The 19,788-nt window shown below is 49.2% G+C and overlaps 1 protein-coding gene across 1 annotated transcript; it reads right to left on the bottom strand.

Moving 5' to 3' along the window:
• Nucleotides 1–462: 462 nt before the first annotated feature.
• On the bottom strand, nucleotides 463–19,428 carry dennd4a (DENN/MADD domain containing 4A). Its single transcript, XM_047033996.1, has 29 exons — nucleotides 19,255–19,428; nucleotides 16,021–16,346; nucleotides 15,493–15,739; nucleotides 15,323–15,392; nucleotides 15,062–15,231; nucleotides 14,370–14,608; nucleotides 14,129–14,195; nucleotides 13,904–13,962; nucleotides 13,633–13,777; nucleotides 13,341–13,516; nucleotides 12,909–13,009; nucleotides 12,338–12,559; nucleotides 11,700–11,845; nucleotides 9,516–9,649; nucleotides 8,948–9,080; nucleotides 8,619–8,825; nucleotides 8,368–8,496; nucleotides 8,087–8,231; nucleotides 7,256–7,378; nucleotides 6,103–6,210; nucleotides 4,901–5,790; nucleotides 4,550–4,748; nucleotides 3,812–3,903; nucleotides 3,536–3,711; nucleotides 3,042–3,417; nucleotides 2,771–2,888; nucleotides 2,441–2,603; nucleotides 2,281–2,345; nucleotides 463–2,020 (listed from the first exon to the last, which is right to left on the bottom strand). Exons 2-29 carry the CDS (start codon nucleotides 16,329–16,331, stop codon nucleotides 1,884–1,886), a joined length of 5,148 nt encoding a protein of 1,715 aa, XP_046889952.1. The 5' UTR covers nucleotides 16,332–16,346; nucleotides 19,255–19,428; the 3' UTR covers nucleotides 463–1,883.
• Between the last annotated feature and the right edge of the window lie 360 nt (nucleotides 19,429–19,788).

The following is a 19,788-nucleotide window of genomic DNA, read 5'->3' on the forward strand; positions in this document are numbered from 1 at the left end:
ATATTTGTACGATCCCAATTCATTTTGTCACGTCATTTGTCAATATGTATGTGAAACCCACTCTGATTTTGTGATGTTCAATATTTAGTTGACTGATTTAATGATGACTAATTGTGTACGTGCTTTATGTGAGGCACATTAGTTGAATTGTCTTTTTGTTTTGATTAAGTCAGGTTAACATACTGTCCTCGATGGTCTCATGAGTTTGCCCATATAGTACTAGTCTAGTGAATGTATGCATCCAGATGTACAAAAACAGCTCACCAAGCTACATCATGAAACCATTTTCCCCCCACTTAGATCACAGGACCAGCCAAAACATATTACTCATTTAATCCACGTTTAATAAGAAGCTTTTTCTTTATAAAAACTTAGAAATTAGTTACAGTGAAAAATTATAAATAATATATTTTTTAAACATTTCTCTAACTGAGTAACAGTGTAAACAAGTAAGGACATCACATGACGTTTTGGTCAGTCAGGGGCTAGTAGCTACACATAGAGCTCAACAAAACTGTACTTAAACAGTGAAAAGGTGTCAGCAAGTTCCTAGTACAATAACATTGTATGTGTGTGGCTTAGGATAGTGTTAGCTAAACAGGTATAAAAACAGGCATTTTCCCTTGGTTTAGACAGGCTATTGCTGCTGTTTTTTGTGTGTCTGACAATAGTAAACAAGACACTCAGAGTCAAATGGAACCGTTGTTCATCCTGCTATACTATAACCTACTCTGTAAATGTGGCAAATAATAGCCAAGAATTAGATTTGATTTCCTTGTCTGTGTAACATAATACAGCACAGCTCTAACATTGTTAAACTGTGCCACTGAAACACGGACACTGTACAATCAAGACACTAAGAAACCAACAGAATGTATCAAACACCATCCTCTTTTATAGATTTATGTATGTGTCAATAAATCAAATTTATTTATGAAAATATTGTGGCCACTGATTTAACTCGAAGCACGCATTATGCATTTCCTGATTCAGCTTTTGGTATGATCGGGCCTGGATGATGTAGAAAAATACAAATAAAAATCAGTCAAAGGACCAGAAAACGAATCCACCTGATTTCCAAAACCTTTTATGTTTTGCAATCCCTAACCCTTTTTTGGGGTCACCATTGGATTACTTTCAGGGTCTGTACAAAAGAAATACACTTCTAAAATTGAAACTGGGAAATGTTTCTGAGACACAGTGAACCTAATGGGTCGTATGTGCATGTTAAAGAACACCTTCCTAAAAATGAAGAATTGAACCCTTTTTAAAGATGCGACAGTACCATAGTGGTTGTTAGGGTGGTTGTTAGGGGCTGGTTCAGCAAGGGTTACAAACCATGAAGAGATTGTAGCATTCTGTAAACACAGTCCAACCTCTTTTTTTCATAACTAAAAAGAGCGATTAATGTCAACAGTTTAAGTTAATCTTGGAAAAGTGCTAAGCAAAATATGTACATCTAAAAGCAAGTACCTTCATACTCGACACATTTGGTCAAAATGGTCACCAGGACCACACTGTTGCCTTCTACATACCTACTAGCAAATTCATCAGCTACCAGAGATTGATCATAAAAAATATACAATGTACAATGGACTATACAAACATTTACTATAGTTATAATGGTGTAAATACAGGCGATTATCTTAATACTGCACAGGATATCCCAAGCCCTGCCATGGCATGCTCTTCTACTATAACAGAGCCACCTTTACAGGCTGTTTGTCCTATCTACCCAATTGTGCTTCTAAACTCTGGTTCCTATTGGTCCTGGTCAGTCAGGTGGGATGGTCCTGAGTATGATCAAATGCCTGAAGGGAAAGATTTGTGTGCGCGGGAGGAAGGATAGGTGTGTGTGTGTGTGTGTATGGTCATCAGAGATATCACAGACACAGCTCCCCAAAAGTCCTCCTGCACTCCATGACCCCAGCACCTGGTGGGCGGTCACAGTTGTGAGTCAGTTTGACCTGATTGGCTGTCAGGCGGTCGTAGGCCATCTTGTACTCGCGGTCAAAAGCATCTGCAGCAGGAAGACAAGGCAAGGGTCAATGAGTACTGAGGGTTATTGGAAAAACCTATATCATGCTGTATATTTTATACTTTACATTGAGTGTACATTAACTGCTATGTAAAAGCATTGCAATACCTATTGTAACAACATGAACTTACATTGGATCTAGATATAGAGTATGGGTAAAAATTAGTGTAATACTGTATGTACGCTCCATATCCAAGGACAGATACAATACAACTGATATTTTTTCTCTTGTTTCAACTCACCGATACTAATGTTTTTCTTTCCCAGAGCCACCAGAGCCAGGAACAAGATATCTCTGTACAGACTCCTGTGGGGATCCAGGTCAGAGACAAGTTAAAACCACAATCAGAACCACCTCGACACACATCCCCCATCACGCTTCTCCCAGTGCCTCCTCCTCACCTCTGCCTTCGGAAGCCCAGTTTGGGCCCCAGCAGCTGGATGATCTGGCTCATGGGCTGGTAGACGTCACTCTTCTGGATGCTCCTCACGACAGCCTGCAGGGCCTCCACACTGAAGACCTGGCCCTCCTCGCACGCTCCAGCACGGACCAGGGAACTGGAACCTGGAAGGGGGAACAGGACAGCGGCCCCAAAGCTCATACATTCAGTCCATCCTTTCAGCTGACTTCAGTGGCACTTAACTTTCAGTTCCAAATAATCACAGGTATAGCAAGCTCAAGTTAAGGACCCTTCTAATCTTCTGAATGTTTGTTATAGACTTGGGACTTACATTGTACATTCCACAGGACGTAGCAGGGCTGAACAGGGTCTTGGTGCAGCTTCAGGTTGTCCCACATGATCCTCACCAGCACATTTTTACTGTCCTCAGACGACACACTCTGAAGGGGCTGCAGGGATAAAGGCACAATATAACACAATCTACCATTACAGCACCTCTATTAACCTCTGTAAAGTTGAGCCTTGTTTCTGCTTAAGCATGAAGACCGGGTACATGAGCTGAACATGGTTGGAGAGTTGAGCGGTTCAGCAGGCCTGCCTACCTGATCTGTCCGGTTGAAGTGCTGGGAGGCGAGGAGGAGGGCGGGCAGGGTGCTCGGTAGCTCTAACCTGCGGAAGTACCAGACAAGATTCCAGAAGACAATGGGATGCTGGTCCACAATGCTGGGCGATGTGATGACCTGATCTCCCTCGTTCCCCAGGAGGCTCTCCAGTTCCTTCCACACGACCAAGGGGCTTAGGTAAGGGATCGTCACAGGGTCAGGGGCTGGGGATGAGGCAGGGGCTGGGGCTGAGGCCTGTGAATTTCCAGCCACAATCCCAAAAGAAGCCGTGGGTGTCTGAGGTGTTTGAGTTCCTGTCTCCGGATGACAAGAAGCAGACACAGATTCTTTTTCCAGAAGGTTCTCCTCACTGGTCCTAAAGGAAAAACAAACAGAAGACTGTCAATGTCACAACCCTCCATGGCTGTACTGTCAACATGACGTGTGCAGAGTGTGTGCTCGTGTGTGTGTGTGGCTGCTCGTGTGTGTTTTACCTCCTGAGCGGCCGCAGGTCCTTGATCTCCACGTTGAGGAAGGGCAGGAACGGAGTCCCACAGAAGGGGCAGGTGCTATTGAGGTTGGAGTCGTCCGCCGTCCAGCCGGCCATGATCTCCTCATCGTACACCAGGCAGTCACACGTCTTGCAGCAGGAGCAGCTCGACATCAGCACCTTACGCGGCACAAAGAGACGTCAGTCCCCGGGACTCGGGCACGCAGCCTCCACATCTCTGAGGCGTTAAGCTTCGTCCACATCCTGGCGACAGACTCACCTCCACTGTGTGACTGGGATTGAGGTGGAAGCGGCTGGAGTCTGGGGAGGAGTCTGGAGTTTGAGCCGCTTTGATTGGTGGGACCAAGCCACCTGGTAACAATGGAGGATGACAGGTAAGGACAACAAGGCTGGCTGGGTCCTCTCCTGTGTGTGATTATATGTGGAAACTGAAGCCAGATGGGGCCTTAGATTGGATGATGATGATGTGAAAGAGCAGGGCCCATTCCCAAGAGCCGGTAATCAGTGGAGTGCTTTGTCTGCACGGTTGTGTGTGTGTGTGTGTGTGTCTGGGTGGGTTTGTGTGTCTGTGTGAGTGTCTGTGTGTGTCTGGGTGGGTGAGAAAGAGAGAGTGAGAGAAAGAAAGAGCTAGGCATAGGGCCTTAGGCTTGAGAAAGACAGAGAGCTTCCACAAGTCAGCCCCTCTGCTACCTGGCACAGTCTGAACAGTGAACACAGCAAGCTATTCTCCATGCCTCTATATTTAGATCATTATTCCGCTGCGCAACCGTGAGAGAACTGCCATGGAGAGAAAGGTTTGCGGCACTCGAAATTCCACTCTAAACAACTCAAGACAGTTAAATAATTCACTGATGATACTGACTCACTGATGATAGTTTTGGTGCTACGCACTCAGTAAATACTGTTTGCCGACTCATGTTATAGTCATTACAAAAAACCTGAGGTCGTTACGCAATCAATGCAATGCGAGATGTGAGGGAGTGTTCCGAGTACTTACTGGAGAAGGAGTTGTGGCGGAACACTCTGGAAGGTGTGCCGGGGCTGTCAAGGGTGGCCCTTCTGAGGCGGGAGGCGCTGCCGTGCTGGGGGGAGGTGAAGCCCTCGGGATCGAGGCAGGCGTCACCCTCCAACAGAGAAGAACATTCCGGGTCTCCTGAGGTCAGGGAGGACACACTGATCTGGTCGTAGTTCACATCCTGTATAGGAAGGGGGCGGGGGGGGGGGGGGTGAGAGAGAGGGGGTTACCACAACAACAAACCTTCAGACTTGAGACGGAGTCTTCTGAAATGTTCCAGTGCACTCTGTGTTGGAGCGTGCATTTGGCGGGGCTGTTCTGTGAGGGGCGCACCTGTGTGAGGGAGGTCTGGGAGGACAGGCGGCAGTAGAGGCGGCTGGCCTTCTCGGCCACGCCCTTCCCGGCGGAGATGACGCTGCTCTTGAAGATGTCCAGGGTGGGCGTGAGCAGGGAGTCCATGGAGAAGGAGGACGACGACAGGCTGGGCGACGAGGGTGACACCAGGGAGGACGGGCGCTCCCTGCGCGGGGCCCCCAGGGGGAGCGACGGGGAGAGGCGGAGGCGTTCTCGGGGCTTGGCGACCAGGGGGAGGTGCGTGTGCAAGCGTGCCAGCGGGTGGGGCGGCCTGGGGGAGCTGTGGGGGGAGGGGCTGGAGTGGAACAGGGGGCTGGAGGGGCTCTGGAGGTCCATGCTGGGCGCACGGCTGCTCAGGGGGCTGACGGTGTTCATGTACATCTCGATCTCCTCGGCCAGGTCCCTGCGGGCGGCGGGGGCGCGGCTGGCGTCCCCCTCCCGCTCCGTCTCTGCCGCCAGCAGGGACAGAGGGTCGGCGCCCGTCTGGACGCCCGTCCTCGCCACGGGCCCACTGATGCAGCTCATGCTCCTCTCGATGGACGGCCCGCCAGGCTTCACCACAGCGCCGGTGCAGCTCGTGCTTCTCTCCACTGCGGGCTTCCGTCTGTCCCCGCTGCCCTCTACCTCGGAGCCGGACTTCCTCTGCTCCTCACCGGTGTGGCTGGCAGTGGCGGTGGTGGAGCTGGTTGCCTCTGCATGGCCTAGTCTGCTGTCTGCAGCTAGGGGGCACTGTTCAGCAGTCCTGGCCCTGGGAGCTCTCTGTCCCCCAAACAGGTTCAGGGAGTTGGGCCTCTTCTTTGGTAGGGGTCCACAGGAATCCTTGGAGTCTGTTGGGACCTGCTGAGAAACCATGGCCTCCCTCTCTGGCACTGTGGGTGGAAAACAAGCGTGGCGGTTAGCTGATGCACTAGAAGTAAATTCCTTTGCACAATGTTTTCAGCACAGGTTGGGCACATAAATATATGATGACGGCAACATTTTCAGCCGTTCAGCACTGCTATTAAATATCAAACAACAAATGATCCTTTCAGCCATCTAAATATCCTGTAACTATGTCTGGTACCCATGTTGGGAAGACATCTGGCCTACGCCAGAGATGATACGCTCTTAGCGAGAGAACATTTGTTACATTGTCAATAAAAGGTTATTTGATTCCGCTTTGGGGACGAGAGATGACTTACAAGCCTCCTCCTTGTCCTCAGCAGCTGGGGCGGTGCCTCGCTCTCTGCTGCCCAGCCTCTCCTCTTCCTCTTTGGACAGTGAGTCATAGCCTTGGTCTGACTGGCCACCTGAAACACACACGCCAGACCGGGTTTTTGCAACCGTGAAACCGGGCTTCGCTCGCTCGCTCTGCTCTGCTCTGCTATGCTCTGCTCTTACTCTTTCACTCTCTCAATTAACTTTTGAAATGAGTGGGGTAGGTAGTTCTATCCTCGACTCGGATTTCTCTCTGGTGGGAAACAATGGATCTGAGAGCCTGGTTTTCTTTTGGTGCGACTACAATGACAATCCGAAGCTCTGAAGTTCGGTCCTGCAGGCTAGTCAACAAGCTCAGAACAGCAAAGCAAGAGCATGAGCTAGGGAACGTGTGAGAGCTTTTGATAAGATGTTGACAAGGTTACTTCAGGTAAAAAGGGATCTAATTTCTGACTCCTCTTGCCATGTGAGGAACGGTGAGGGAGACTGTGGGAGACTGTCGGAGGGTGAGGGAGACTGTAGGAGGGTGAGGGAGACTGTAGGAGACTGTAGGAGGGTGAGGGAGACTGAGGGAGGGTGAGGGAGACTGTAGGAGGGTGAGGGAGGGTGAGGAAGCCTGAGGGAGACTGAGGGAGGGTGAGGGAGACTGTAGGAGGGTGAGGGAGACTGAGGGAGGGTGAGGGAGACTGTAGGAGGGTGAGGGAGACTGTAGGAGGGTGAGGGAGACTGTAGGAGGGTGAGGGAGACTGTAGGAGGTTGAGGGAGACTGAGGGAGGGTGAGGGAGACTGTAGGAGGGTGAGGGAGACTGTAGGAGGTTGAGGGAGACTGAGGGAGGGTGAGGGAGACTGTAGGAGGTTGAGGGAGACTGAGGGAGGGTGAGGGAGACTGAGGGAGCGTGAGGGAGACTGTAGGAGGGTGAGGGAGACTGAGGGAGGGTGAGGGAGACTGAGGGGGGGTGAGGGAGACTGAGGGAGGGTGTGGGAGGGTGAGGGAGACTATAGGAGGGTGAGGGAGACTGTAGGAGGGTGAGGGAGACTGAGGGAGGGTGTGTTGGACTCAACTCATCACCGGGGCCGGATGTGACAAGCCGGGGTTCAGATGAAAAGAGAGGGAGGCGGTCGAGTAGGTTGGGCTACCTGTGCTTGAGCCATCGTCGCTGGAGTCCATCTTGGTGAAGTCGGTGTCGATGGAGGCTCTCTCAGCTGAGTCGTTAGCGCTGTCCACACTTCCGTGGCTCACCGTGTCCAGATCACTGCAGTCTGAGGAGATCCAACCAGGAGGTCAGCCATGACAGAAGCTGCCTACCGCTCACCAGCACTAGCATTCCAAACACAGCTATAGGTCACCCTTTACCAAACAACTACAACAAAAAGTTTACAAATGTGTAAGTGTGACTTCTTGGCTGCAGAAGGGCCTTGGTGTTCGTATGAGCGAGATACTTGTACATGTGTCTTAATGAGGCCTGGGATTACTGAGGGCACAGGGCTGTCACATGAAGAGAGAGCTGCCAGCACAGACAGCGGGGGGAGCTAGACATCTGCTCTCCTCCTAATTGGCCTCTTTCATTAAGAGCTGCTTGGAGCTTGAGGGGAAGCCCTGGAAAGGCAAGGGCAGGCTAGAGTAAGTGGGAGAGGAGGGCTGGGGGGCCTTCCCCGAGGACCCCACCACAGGCTCATGTTACAGCTTATGAAGAGTACAAACAGGAACATGCTGTCTGTGCAGCAACGACACTTAGGGGAGATGGGGTTTCCTTGTGGGGAAAAGTCATGGCCAAGAGAAAAATGCTTTGCACTGCTTTTCAAACCCCGCCCAAGGCTCCCCAAAACAAAAAGCAGCCCTTGAAGATCTCTACGGTATCCCAACGTGCACGCAGTCCATGAACACATACGTCCCCCGACTCCTGCAGAGTGCGTGTGTGTGTGTAGCGGTCCCAGAGGTCAGTCTGTGTGTGGGTGGCGTGTTCTCACCTGAGAGGTGGGGATCCCGGAGCTGGGACTGGGGCTTCCTGCCCACCTGTTTAAACTGGACCACCCCCAGGACCACGTTCCTCAGCTTCCCCCACAGGAAGTAGCCTCCTCTGGTGCCGGAGGGCCACGTGCTCTCCAACACCGCCTGGACGCCACAAACGCAAACACGTTTCGTTGTGAGAGACGTAGGGAAGTTACGCTGGCGTCAGCCGTTTCAGATCCCATAATGTCTGTGTTCGGTCCCTGTTCTACAGGCGTACTCATGAATCTACAGCATCTACCTTGTTGTAATAACCATACGTGATGGCGTTGGGGTGAACCCCGGCTTTCTTCATCTCAAAAAGAACCCGCACGGCCAACACAGGCTGCCCGTGCTGTCCGCACAGCTGCATCAGCACGCGGTAACACACCTGGCAGGGCAAGCCACAGTACGGAAATATCACACACCCACACGTTGCACCTGGGCCCAACGACCGTCCCATGGCACGCAGAGCCCACGGCTCCCATCCATATGATTCCTCTGCTCCCCTACCTCTTCAGGGGCCTGCAGCTTGCGCTCCTGCGTCCCGCGCAGCACGTCGTAGGCCAGGCGCAGGGCCCGCACCTTGGAGTGGCAGGCGTTGACGTAGGCGGGCAGGCAGATGAACCACAGGCCGTAGCAGTGGCGGAGCAGACACTTGGACCACATCTGGGGCATGGACGAGTAGGTCTTGGCCATCCGCTGGGCTGATCGGATCTCCTGGGAGAAAGAAAGGAGGCCAGAGCGATCGGCGGGTGAGTGACGGCCTGGGGGCTGACGGTGAGAGCTGTGAAGATGAGGGGAGGAGGGGAGTTGCACATCCGAGGGGGTGAGGTTCTGACCTGTTTGGAGCGTCTGAAGATGGCCGTGGGGCTGGCGGGGCTGCCGTGGCGGGAGGCTGTGTTCATGGAGGGGGGGTCACGCCCCTCCAGGGGGTCTAGCAGCTCAGGCCTCAACACGGGGAAGCTGGCGTAGCTGCACAAAGACACACACACACACACTCAGCCCAGGCCGGCGCCAAGCTCCCGCCCACTTGATATCCCACACAAAACACGAGCACAGGCGTCGCATGCAAAAATGACTTGGCTTTGACTGCTAAAGGGAGCTGGAGAACTGAAAAAGGATTTGAAGTGGATGCGTTCCAGCTCGAAATCCTCCCACAGTCCTTCAACAACAGGAAGAGAATCCTCCCGACAAAGCAGGCCAATTCAGCCGGGCCTCTCCCTGTGTTGTGCTCGGGGCTGCCCGGGGGCACTGCAGCACTCTCTGTGACTCACTGAGCGTAGGCTGCTGGGATACGCGCCGCGCGTGTGTGTGCGTTTTTCGCACGTGTGCGTTTGCGGCGCGCGGAGAAACGCTCGGCTCTGCCCAGGCTGGGACACGGGTTCGGTTTCTCCAGGTCAGCCGTACCTATAGCACAGAGGGTGCTCCTGCCCGGGGGGCGGTGGGGGCAGCTCCGGGGGGTTGATGTAGACCGTGTGCTCGCTGCGGTGAGACTCGTCCAGCTCAATGAGTCTGCTGTCCTCTGGCCGCTCGCTGTCCATCTGGGGGGGAGGGGGGGGAGAGAGAGAGAGAAAACAGACACTCGTCATCGACCAGGCCTCTGTTCATTGTCTGCCCTAAACACAATGGCGATGGAGGCTGTGCCGGGAGGCTGAGGCTCTCTGCTGCGGGCTGGTCTGGGAGCAGCAGCCAGAGAGCCGTCTCGGACCGGAAGACAGGGCTTGACGAGGACAGCTCGATGCGCAACACAAGTTCACGCACAGCGGGATCGATTATTTCTGAAGATCCGTTATGATCTGACACTGCGATGCCAAGTAGGATGGATCGACCGAGTCCTTTCCTGCCCCTCCCCCGCCCAAAGACTAAATGAATCTAACTGCGCTGACCTGGAGATAATTCCTTAATGCCGTGTCGCTCCGGGGACATAAGACCATTACAGAAAAAGGGAACAAGCTCGAGCTCTGGACTGCCACTCTCCCTTTATCTAACAAACCCCTCGGCCTCTGAGTCACTGGTCTGGAGATAGATGCTACCCTCACTACAACTGAAGCAATCAAGGCCTCACCTCCACTGAGAACAGCTCAAGGTGGAGAAAGTTCCAGTTACGTTAGTCAACCCGTTAGACTACCCAGACCTGAACTGTTGCCTAATACGATCAGGTCACTCCTTTAATAAGGGACAGGTGTGTCACATGGTGACACAAACAACTGCCTATAATGGTGTGGCTGCCTAAGGATCCATGTCATTGTTTCTCAGTGCTCCAGAGTCGGATGTGATGGGAGGTTTTCCAAGTCACTGGCTGGATGATCCAGTCAACTGACTCCCTTGACCTCTGTGACACTGTGTTGCTTTTAGATTTTAGGATGCATGTTGTCCCTTCGGTCCGGGTCTCTTTGGGTGGAAGTCCCTCCCCATCCTCGTCCTCATTAGTCTGGCCTCTAGCACGGAGGTCGGGCCTTGGGGTTCACTGAAACAACAACCGCTTTCAACAAGGCCCGTAGACACAATGAGACAGAGGACAGTTCATTAGGGATCTCCAGCTCACTTTCACACAGTCATAGACTGTAATTAGGGTGTCACTGACACAATAATAATATGTATTATCTTTTACAGTATTGTCAGTCTCACATCTTTTTTCTATTTTTGAAGAAGTTATTAATATATTATTCAATTTTTGATTTTTATGAGGTGAGGCAGAATTCAAAAGTCTTTCCGGCATTTCCAAATCATGTCTGCCTCTCGGTCTACTGGAAAGAGTTCTGTCTACCCCTTCTCATCTTTTAATGGCCCTTGATTCAATAACACACACTAAGATCGCTAACCCACAGTGACAGCTAATGCTCAGTCTAGCCTGCAAGAGCTCTCATGTTCTCTCAGTTTCACCATCTCATGCCATGGTTTATTCATGGACCCACGTCCCACAATCGCTGGCTTCCACTGAAGTGAGTCACTACCCAAGGAGGGAGAAACAGCTTTTTGAGACCCGCCCAACCTAATGACTAACGACTTCACAGATGCTTAACACAGCAATGTAGCAATTCATGTAGCAATTCTTCACATTGACAACTTTTTCATAATGTGTACATTGCTATGCACATAATGCAGATATAACATACTTTATCATGTAACAATGGAGCTTTTAACATGATCAATATTCTTTATTTGTCCGTTCATGTGTCCTCGAGAAATGCAAATCCCAGCTTGTCATATCTACAAAATCCCTGAACACTATTGGAACTAAGCTGTCTAGCAGGTATAAGATGAGATAGCAGGATAGCGAGACTGAAAGAGGCAGACAAGAGAGCGACGGGGAAGGGGAGAAAGAGAGAAACGCAAGCAAAGGGGTTTACGTCGAGAAAAAACGGGTTCTGTTGAACAGCTCAGGCAGAAGTGAGAGTACCCACTCAAGGTTGCTGCGAAGCGTTTACAAAATCCCCATGTGATTCATGTTAGTCAAGCCGAGGCGTCTGAATAACAAATCGGATAATGTAGCAATATTTTCTCTGAAATGACGTGGGTTAGGGTTAGCCTAACCCCAACTCCCATCTTTAGGAGCCTTTACGAGAGGCAGGGGAGGGGAACGCCGCGTACCTTGTCTACACACTCGTCGAAGAAAGCCAGACTGGCGTCTTTATCACTGACGAAGGAGCACTCCTCGATGAAGCGGATAAACATCTGAGTCTTCATCATGAAGGAGTAGAACTTCTGATGGGATCGCTCTCTGCTCTTCAGGAATCCTGGGAAGAAAAACACGTTGAGCACACGTTATGGAAAGCGTAAGATACAGTGAGGTGAGACGGGTGAGCGTGGCGGCACGGGAAGGAACGCGCCGGTCCTAGGAGGCTAGGCTTCCCAGAACTCCACCATCCATCATTGGCTTTGAGTAGACGGGGGTCAAGGTACAGATGTTAGCAGATTCACAACCACACTGCAGCATGTCAAGGGCAGCATAAGTGAGAAACAACATGTACTCTGATTACGTAAGGAGCCCCCCCCCTGAGATTTGCCCTGAGATGGCTATTAATCATGGTCGTATGTCATGCCGCCCAGGCCTAATTCCAGCTGGATCTTAAAAAGAGATCGCCACGCTCATTCCAGGGGTGAGTCACGACTCTGAAGGTATTGCTCCAGAGCTCTGAGCCCCGGACCTGCTGCATGGCTGAATCCCAGAGACCAGGAAACAACAACAACATGTTGTCAGAACAGTACACTCCCAGGTCGAGGCCTACCTTGTAGATCAAAGAGCGAGCTGGCGTCTGTGGTCTTCTCCGAGGGGGCCTGGGTGATGGGGAGCAGGTAGGAGCGGTAGCCCCTCAAGATGGCTGCCATGAAGCGCAGGAAGGCCTCCTGGATCTCCAGCTCCAGGGTGTGCAGGCTCTTTCCGTTGCTGAGCTCCCTGTTAGTCATAGCTTGGTCCTCCGCGTGGCCATCCTCACGGTTCAGCTGGCCAACTACACACACACACGTTCACATGTGGACGACAGTAAGTCTGGGATTCAAGCCCATCTCACACATAAATCCCACATACTTATAAACCTCTTAACTACATTTAGTTAGACTAAGCCTGTTTGTGACACAAAGCCTTCAAACATGCACCACACACCAAAAGACAACAATCAAATAGAATGTCTGAAACCCACAAAAACACAAATCAACCACAGTTACTCAAGTGATAGACATGACATGATGAATTATGACAACAACAAAAAAAAATCTGGGGTAAAGGCCAATCTTGAATCATTTAAGACCAAAGGTTGAAAGGATTACGGCATGCAAAATAAATCTCAGTTTGACACTCACCATCAACCAGCTGCTGGTAGAGTTTGCCGAGAGTGTTGAGGAGATGCTTGCAGGCCCTCCTGGGCAGAATCTTCCACGTCAGGGCCCTTTTGTCGTCCTTGCTGAGAAACAGAACACATGTTCATCATTATAGGGAGGAAGACTCTACAGACAACATGGTTGACAGACAGAGAGGAAAGAGCCAGGGAGGAGTATCCATCTACAGCACCCATGTGGGGGAGGAATGCTAAACCTGTAATAAAATGAAAGGAGGTCCACATTCTGTTATCTCTACCGTGATTTAAGAGGGGTTTGTGATGATATAAAGACACTGACAACCTCAAATAGCACTGGAACGGCCTTATCTTGAGAGGGCTATGAGGTAAGTGTTTTGGGTTGGAGACGCGAAGAAGGGGATGGTCAAGGTCAGAGTAGAGGTCGGAGGTCACTCACTAGGAGATGGTGTTGGTGTCCAAGTCAACGCAGCTGACGTCAGCCGGGGGCACGTAGAGGTCGAAGTAGCGCGAGTCCACGCCCACAATGAAGGGACAGGGGGCACTCAGCACGTCTGCCAGGGCCAGTGGGCACAGGGGGATGTAGGGGCACGGCCAGTGGAAGGGGAAGATCATCTGGAAGGAACAAGCAGATAAGAACGATATTCCCCAAGTCTAGGGTCCCCAGGTGGCACTGAATAGGCTAATCTGCTGCCACTCTCCGGTCCAGCTAAGGGGACAGGGATGCTCACCGACACCAGGGCCTCGGTGACGCTGGTCAGGACGGCCGGGCGCAGGGAGTGGACCAGGATCTTGTGCTCCGTCACTGCCAGCACCAGCAAGGTGGCTGCGTTTTTAGGACCCAGGTTCATCAGCAGAGTGGAGAGGCTTCCACCGCTGTCACACATAGAATCACACAAACAGTTAGATAACTACCGTAACTAACTTGTGTATATACAGTGCAGAAGGACATTTATGCATCTCTGTGGTTCTTAGCTGGCCAAACAGACGGTCTTGCAGTACCTGAGGGGTAGAGGAGAGGAGACCGGCTGGCTCAGCATCAGGCTATCGTGTGGAGACAGCTGTAAAGGGCACATAAACGAACGCTGGTTCACATGCGACCCTGTTTAAATACAGCCCTGGTAGTGCTCCACGACCCATCAGTGCCAACAGCCACTTTACAACCGAACCCAAACCACGAGAGAAACCTATGCCAGCACACTATTGGGACCCCAAAGTGGAGCTCACCTGAACGAGGATGCGTGGTCTCTGTGAGGAGGGAAACGGGACTTTGTACATGAAGTGAGAAATGTGCCTGTGGACAGAGAACCAAACTGTGAGACTACTTGGAATAGATGAAAGGCTTCATCCGACCGACACGTATTGACTTACAAAGGCTTTGTTGTCGCTTTGGATAAAAGCGCCTGCTAAATGCATTAATGTAAAATGTAAGGTGAATGCTTTGTGGAACACTATCGAGAGCACTCACTTTTCGATGGGCAAAGCGTGGGGTCCGGAGATGGAGTAGCGGTAGAGGAAGGTGAGGAAGCTCCTGAAGGAGTCGAAGAAGGGCCAGTGTGACAGCAGGCAGATGCTCTTGTTGGTGTGAACGGTCTTGGTGTCCTCCGGCCGGAGCTCTGTGCTGGGGAGACCCAGCTGAGAGCGCTGTCTCTCAGTCAGACTCTCCTCTGGGTAAGGCTCGTAGAACTGAATGGCAGCTCCATATACCTGAACATGATGGGCACACACATAAACAGACACAGAATTTAAGATGACCTAGAAATTTGAATACACGTATCGGCATATGCAGAAATCACGTGGGCTACTCTTTCAAAAAACTGAAAAGGGGAAATCGAATATTTTATTGAGGGAAAAAGCAATTGTGTGGCAACAAATTACTGTAGTTTTCCTTTTTATCAAGCCAGAGCATAACAAATATTCTCAGTTTTTTTAAGTCATCACACCTAAATAAATAAAACATAGCAGGGTTTTATGCTGCCAGAGAACAGCCTGGAAAAAAAGAGGTTCAATATGGTGAGCTGGGTGCGCTGATGAGGACAATGTTCAGGATTTGTAAAGTAGTCCAAGCAGAGCAGGACAACCTATTATTGATTGGCAAATTTCAAAGCAGTCCAGTAGGTTGAGTGTGTGTGCATTGAGGTCTGGAAGGCGGTCTTTTACCTTTTCTCCAGAGGCTCCAGTCAGGACGAATGTGGAAAAGACCGGCAGGGAGTGTTTGGTGTGGGCTGGCCAGTACTCCATGGTCACCCCCATGGGCAGACAGAACAAAGGGACAGACTCAGGCAGGGGAAATGACTCATAATCCTCCTCAGGGTATCGACAGAGCAGACCTACACAGAAATAAACATGACAAACAATCATGAATCTTTAGTGATCTTTAGAGACTCTTCTGTTTCACAGCAAAAAGGAACATAACTTTACCTGCTTTGTATGCAATCGTGTTGGTTTTAGCTACAGACTTCTTGTAACACAGGTAGACAGAAGACCCCCACTGAAAATGACACATGGATCAAGCAATTAGACAGAAATGGGGACAAGATCTTTGCATGCGTGTACATTATGTTATGTTAGGGATTTCAGTCGTATCTCACCATGCTGCTGTTAAGGTTCTTGTCCACCTTGCAGAAAGTGTGAGGGGGCGTCTCCCCTTTGGCCGGAACGATGACACAAACATCTGTGACGGCCAATGAGGTGTGTGGTTGGCTCTGGGAGACACGGCGGTAGGTGATGTAGATGCGCTGGGAGGAGGAGTTGCTTATGTTTGCCGGGCGACCAGAGGGCGTGGTCTGGACGATGTGACAGCCAGACTTCAGTTTCTCCTTCCACTCATACAGAACTCTGAAAGTGACGCATTGAAACACTACTGTGAGATTGTTGTCATGGCAAAGGTAGTGAGGGGGCAACTGTAGACAAAAAGTGGAGACTGCGCCATTTTATGATCTAGGAAGAGTCTAAACACTCATTAAAATTACATTACAAAACAAATTTCCCCGAGTGGGATAAATAAAAAATGGACTTGACTTGACCTAAAAAAGGGAAAGTGACGCTATTGAAGAATCTCAGGGGGAGGGATAACAGCTGCTTGGTGAGAGAGGGGTCAGTGACAGGAGATTACTCACCCGAGATCAGTGAGAGGTGGCTTATCTTTGCCCCTCTTGTAGCAGAGGAAGATCTGTGGGCCTCTGAGACTGGCTCCGTTCAGCTCTGCTGAGAGCCCAGAGGGGGTGACATCCACACAGGTATAGCCCTGGGGCACCTCCTCCCCCATGGAGCGAATCACTACAGCCACATCAGTGATGGGGGCTTTGGGCTTGGCAGACCTGTGGCAGGCATCGTCAAAGTGGAGCTCCTCGTCCAGGGGCTTAGAGGAATCTGTGAGGCCAGCAACCACAAAGTAGTCTGCTACACGAGGCCCTTTGTCCTCCATCATGTCCCCATTCCCACACTGAGGCCAGGAAGAAACAGGGAAAGGATTACACATATTTTTTATTTAGGTCATTCATTTCTGTCAGTGGGTTAGGGTTATAATTTGAGTTTGAGACACAGTCCATAAGACGAATACACACACTGCCCTTAAACACATGGGCACAGAGCATCTGGAAACAGTTATGCATTCCTTTCCTGGAAGCAACCGCATCATATATCAGCAAAAATGTCGGCAGTGCCGAGGATGTACATGCCGTGACAGCGTATCTGAAGTGAAACACATCCCTTCTTAAAAAGGTTGAACATGACAACGGCCAGGAGTCATACAAGTCCCGAGACAGGTCTGTATGTCAGAGCCTTGACAAGACTGTGAATGATAGAGTGGTGAGGGACTGAAGGAAGCCATGTTCATGATGACATCACAGAGCCAGGCACTCGGGGAGCGCTCCATACTGGGGTAGCTAATTGTGCTTGGGCTAAAGGGCCTGCTGCTTTATCTCCCCCAACAGCTCCTCTGCCCTCTCTCTGCTGCTGATAAACAGGCGGCAGGCTTCACTTCCCTAAAGGATGCTATGAACTTAGCATCTAGCAAGTCCCTTCTCGGTGCTGGACATGTCACTACTTGGCAGTCAGGCAGGAATGCAGGCAGGCAGGCAGGTTCTCTGTCCACATCTTAAGTTATTTTCTTTTATTAGACTTAGTCTGTTGGCTTTCTGTGGCGTTCCCTAATGTGCCAGAGTCAAGCGACTAAGACCTAAGCACTGCTTACAGGCTTAGAAATGAAACTGACCCACAAGAGGAGAACCTGGAAATAGCTGGGGGAATTCCACGCACTGGGCCGAGTCTACTGCTTTGCCACACGACACACTGAACTGAGCTTAGAGGCATAAACGGTCCACATCACGCTGTTAGACTGGAAAGAGTCAATCTAAGAATTATAGTACTGAAATCCACACTCCATTAAATGTGTATGAGAGTGGTGGCAACCAAAATATAAACCAAGGGTCAAATTCATACCATGACATCTGTGCTAATAAAAGTATCATAATGTTGTACATGTTCTAAGTTATTCAATGAATATGCTAAAGAACAAATTACTTATTCAAATGATACATCATTTCTGTAAATTATTAAACAAAACCTCCACAATGGGCCCATTTCCTTATAAGTCTGTCCCTATGAAAAAACACAGTTTAACACAGACTAGACAGATAACTGAGCACCTGCTGCATTGATGATTTAAATGAAAATAGAGATCTACCCCCATACACACCTTCATTTTAAATGATATAAATGCTGCTAAATATACAGCTGCGAGCACAGCAGATGTGTCACTTAATACATGACAGATTTAGGATTAAAAATAGAAGTAATCTCCTGCTCCAACGACCACATCATCCTCTGCCTCCTCCCCCTGAATAGTGGGCAGAGACCTCAAAATTGTTACTAATCCTCACCATAGCAATATTTTTTTCGGACGGAAATCAAACCATCATTCCCTCATTTGCTGAACAGGAGAGAACTATTATTTTAAAGATGCTGTCAATCTTTGAAAAAAAGAAATACTACTCAGTTTTATCAGAAGACATACAGCACAGCATATCTAGAGAGAAGATGTTGAGGTCAAGTTGTTCAAAACAAAATAATGTATGATAAAAAAAAAACCTGTACTTCCATTTAAAATGAAACTTCTAGAATGACATGACACAGTGAAAGCATAACACATCACTGGGTCAGAGAGAAAAGGGAACTCTTGAAGAGATCAACGCATTTATCAGTGAGACTTTCAACATAAACGTGGTAAAGATCCGGCTCAAGACCACGAATATCCTCCCAAGACCTGCTTACAAAAGCAAATTGCCTGCATTACATGACAAACAGAGTATCTCTTTGGTTGTTAGGAAAGAGGAACTCCTTGTGTGGTTGTCAAGAAGACAGAAATGTCCAGGAAATATTTCCCAATAGTGACGCATTAATGTCCTATTTTTTATATTTACCACTAATGCGTCACATAACAACATCAACATTGTTTTCCCCTCTCTGGACACCATCAAGAGAACGAGCATTTCAAATGAGCTGAGGACTAAGGTAAAAAAAAAAGAAGGTATTTCTCATGTTCAAGAGTAGGTCCTACTCTTCTTGTCAAATAATGGGAAATGTAAGTGTATGGGAGGCAGCTGTCCAAAAACAGTGGAATTCAGAAAGACAGAAAGTGGCCTATACAAACAGGTGAAGTTGTGGGTTTAGGGCTGTAGTAACAACCAGTGACACCAGCCTGTCAAGCTCTTCATTAGGAGGGCTCTTGTTAACAGCAGGAGGCCAGGGAGAATGGACAGACTAGTCTGGGAGGAAACACCACAACATTTCACTTGGGCTAGCATCTGTTCCCCCTTAGCCCGTCAGCCTCGTTCCACTCCCTCAACAATGGTAACACGCATTCCAAATGCTTTTAGTGACCAATGAATTATTGTGGAGAAAACTGTAGAAATGGTATCTTGTCTAGGCTATTCCCACTGACGATAGGCTACATTTAGGTTGTTAGTGGCAATCTATATAACATGCCTTTCGCCTGTTCAGGTCATATAAAAATGAAATGTGTCTGAAAAACAAGCAATTGAATAACAATGTCTCAAATCATATTTCCATTATTTTCCGAAATATTCCCACCGGACAGGGATGGAGAAGCTCGTTCCCGAGGTATCCTCAAGCTGATAACATCAACCTCAGTGTAAACATTACGGCCACGGACGGTTTGTCAAATGCCGAACAATTTAACTCGAATACTCCAAAAAACAAGTCCAGCATGCACTGATGCACTTAATCGAGCAAAAGCTTTGACAGATTACTACTCATAGTTTAATGTATATACAAATTGTATATACAAATAAGGGTGTAATATAGATTAAATTGCAAATAATTGTACTCACATCGGGATCACACAATAATAATTGTCCAATCAATAGGCCCTAGTTAGTCGAAAAATGTCGCAGCTATGTACGTAATTGTGAAGTTTTATTCTCCTTCAGTAGCTGTAGAAATATTAATATACTAAAAACACGTCTATCACGGTCGGTAGTCTACACATCGCTAAGAACGCTGCTTTACGGAGACCAAATTCACGTGACCGCGCATACTACGTCATTGGTGACACTGCCTCACGCTCATTATCATTTGATGGGCCCTGACAAATCCATATTCTAAATTCCCCAAAATACTTGTACTTGTTTTCGGGTTTTCTAATCCTGTGAACTGGGTAGATAGTTCATCAAATATTCAACAGTGATTTCCGACTTGACAAAAACAGGACTGGAAAATAGCATAATTATTGACACGGCCATAATATTACCAAAGCAGAAACTCTACAATGCAATTTTACCAATTAATTGCAAATGATACATAGGCATACCACATAAGCTTCGGATGCATTATTGTCCTCGGTGTGTCCATCCCGAAACACTCCA

The sequence above is a fragment of the Hypomesus transpacificus genome, chromosome 14, assembly GCF_021917145.1.
Source record: "Hypomesus transpacificus isolate Combined female chromosome 14, fHypTra1, whole genome shotgun sequence".
In the NCBI taxonomy this organism is placed as follows: Eukaryota; Metazoa; Chordata; class Actinopteri; order Osmeriformes; family Osmeridae; genus Hypomesus; species Hypomesus transpacificus.

Bases quoted from the DNA above. Each gene is read 5' to 3' on its own strand.
- dennd4a (XM_047033996.1), bottom strand. From the start codon at position 16,331: ATGATGGAGGACAAAGGGCCTCGTGTAGCAGACTACTTTGTGGTTGCT. The intron at 9,650-11,699 runs GTACGCGGCGTT...CCTCCCCCCCAG, and splicing joins TCGACGAGTGTGTAGACAAG to ATGGACAGCGAGCGGCCAGA. The intron at 8,826-8,947 runs GTCAGAACCTCA...TCTTTCTCCCAG, and splicing joins TCTTCAGACGCTCCAAACAG to GAGATCCGATCAGCCCAGCG.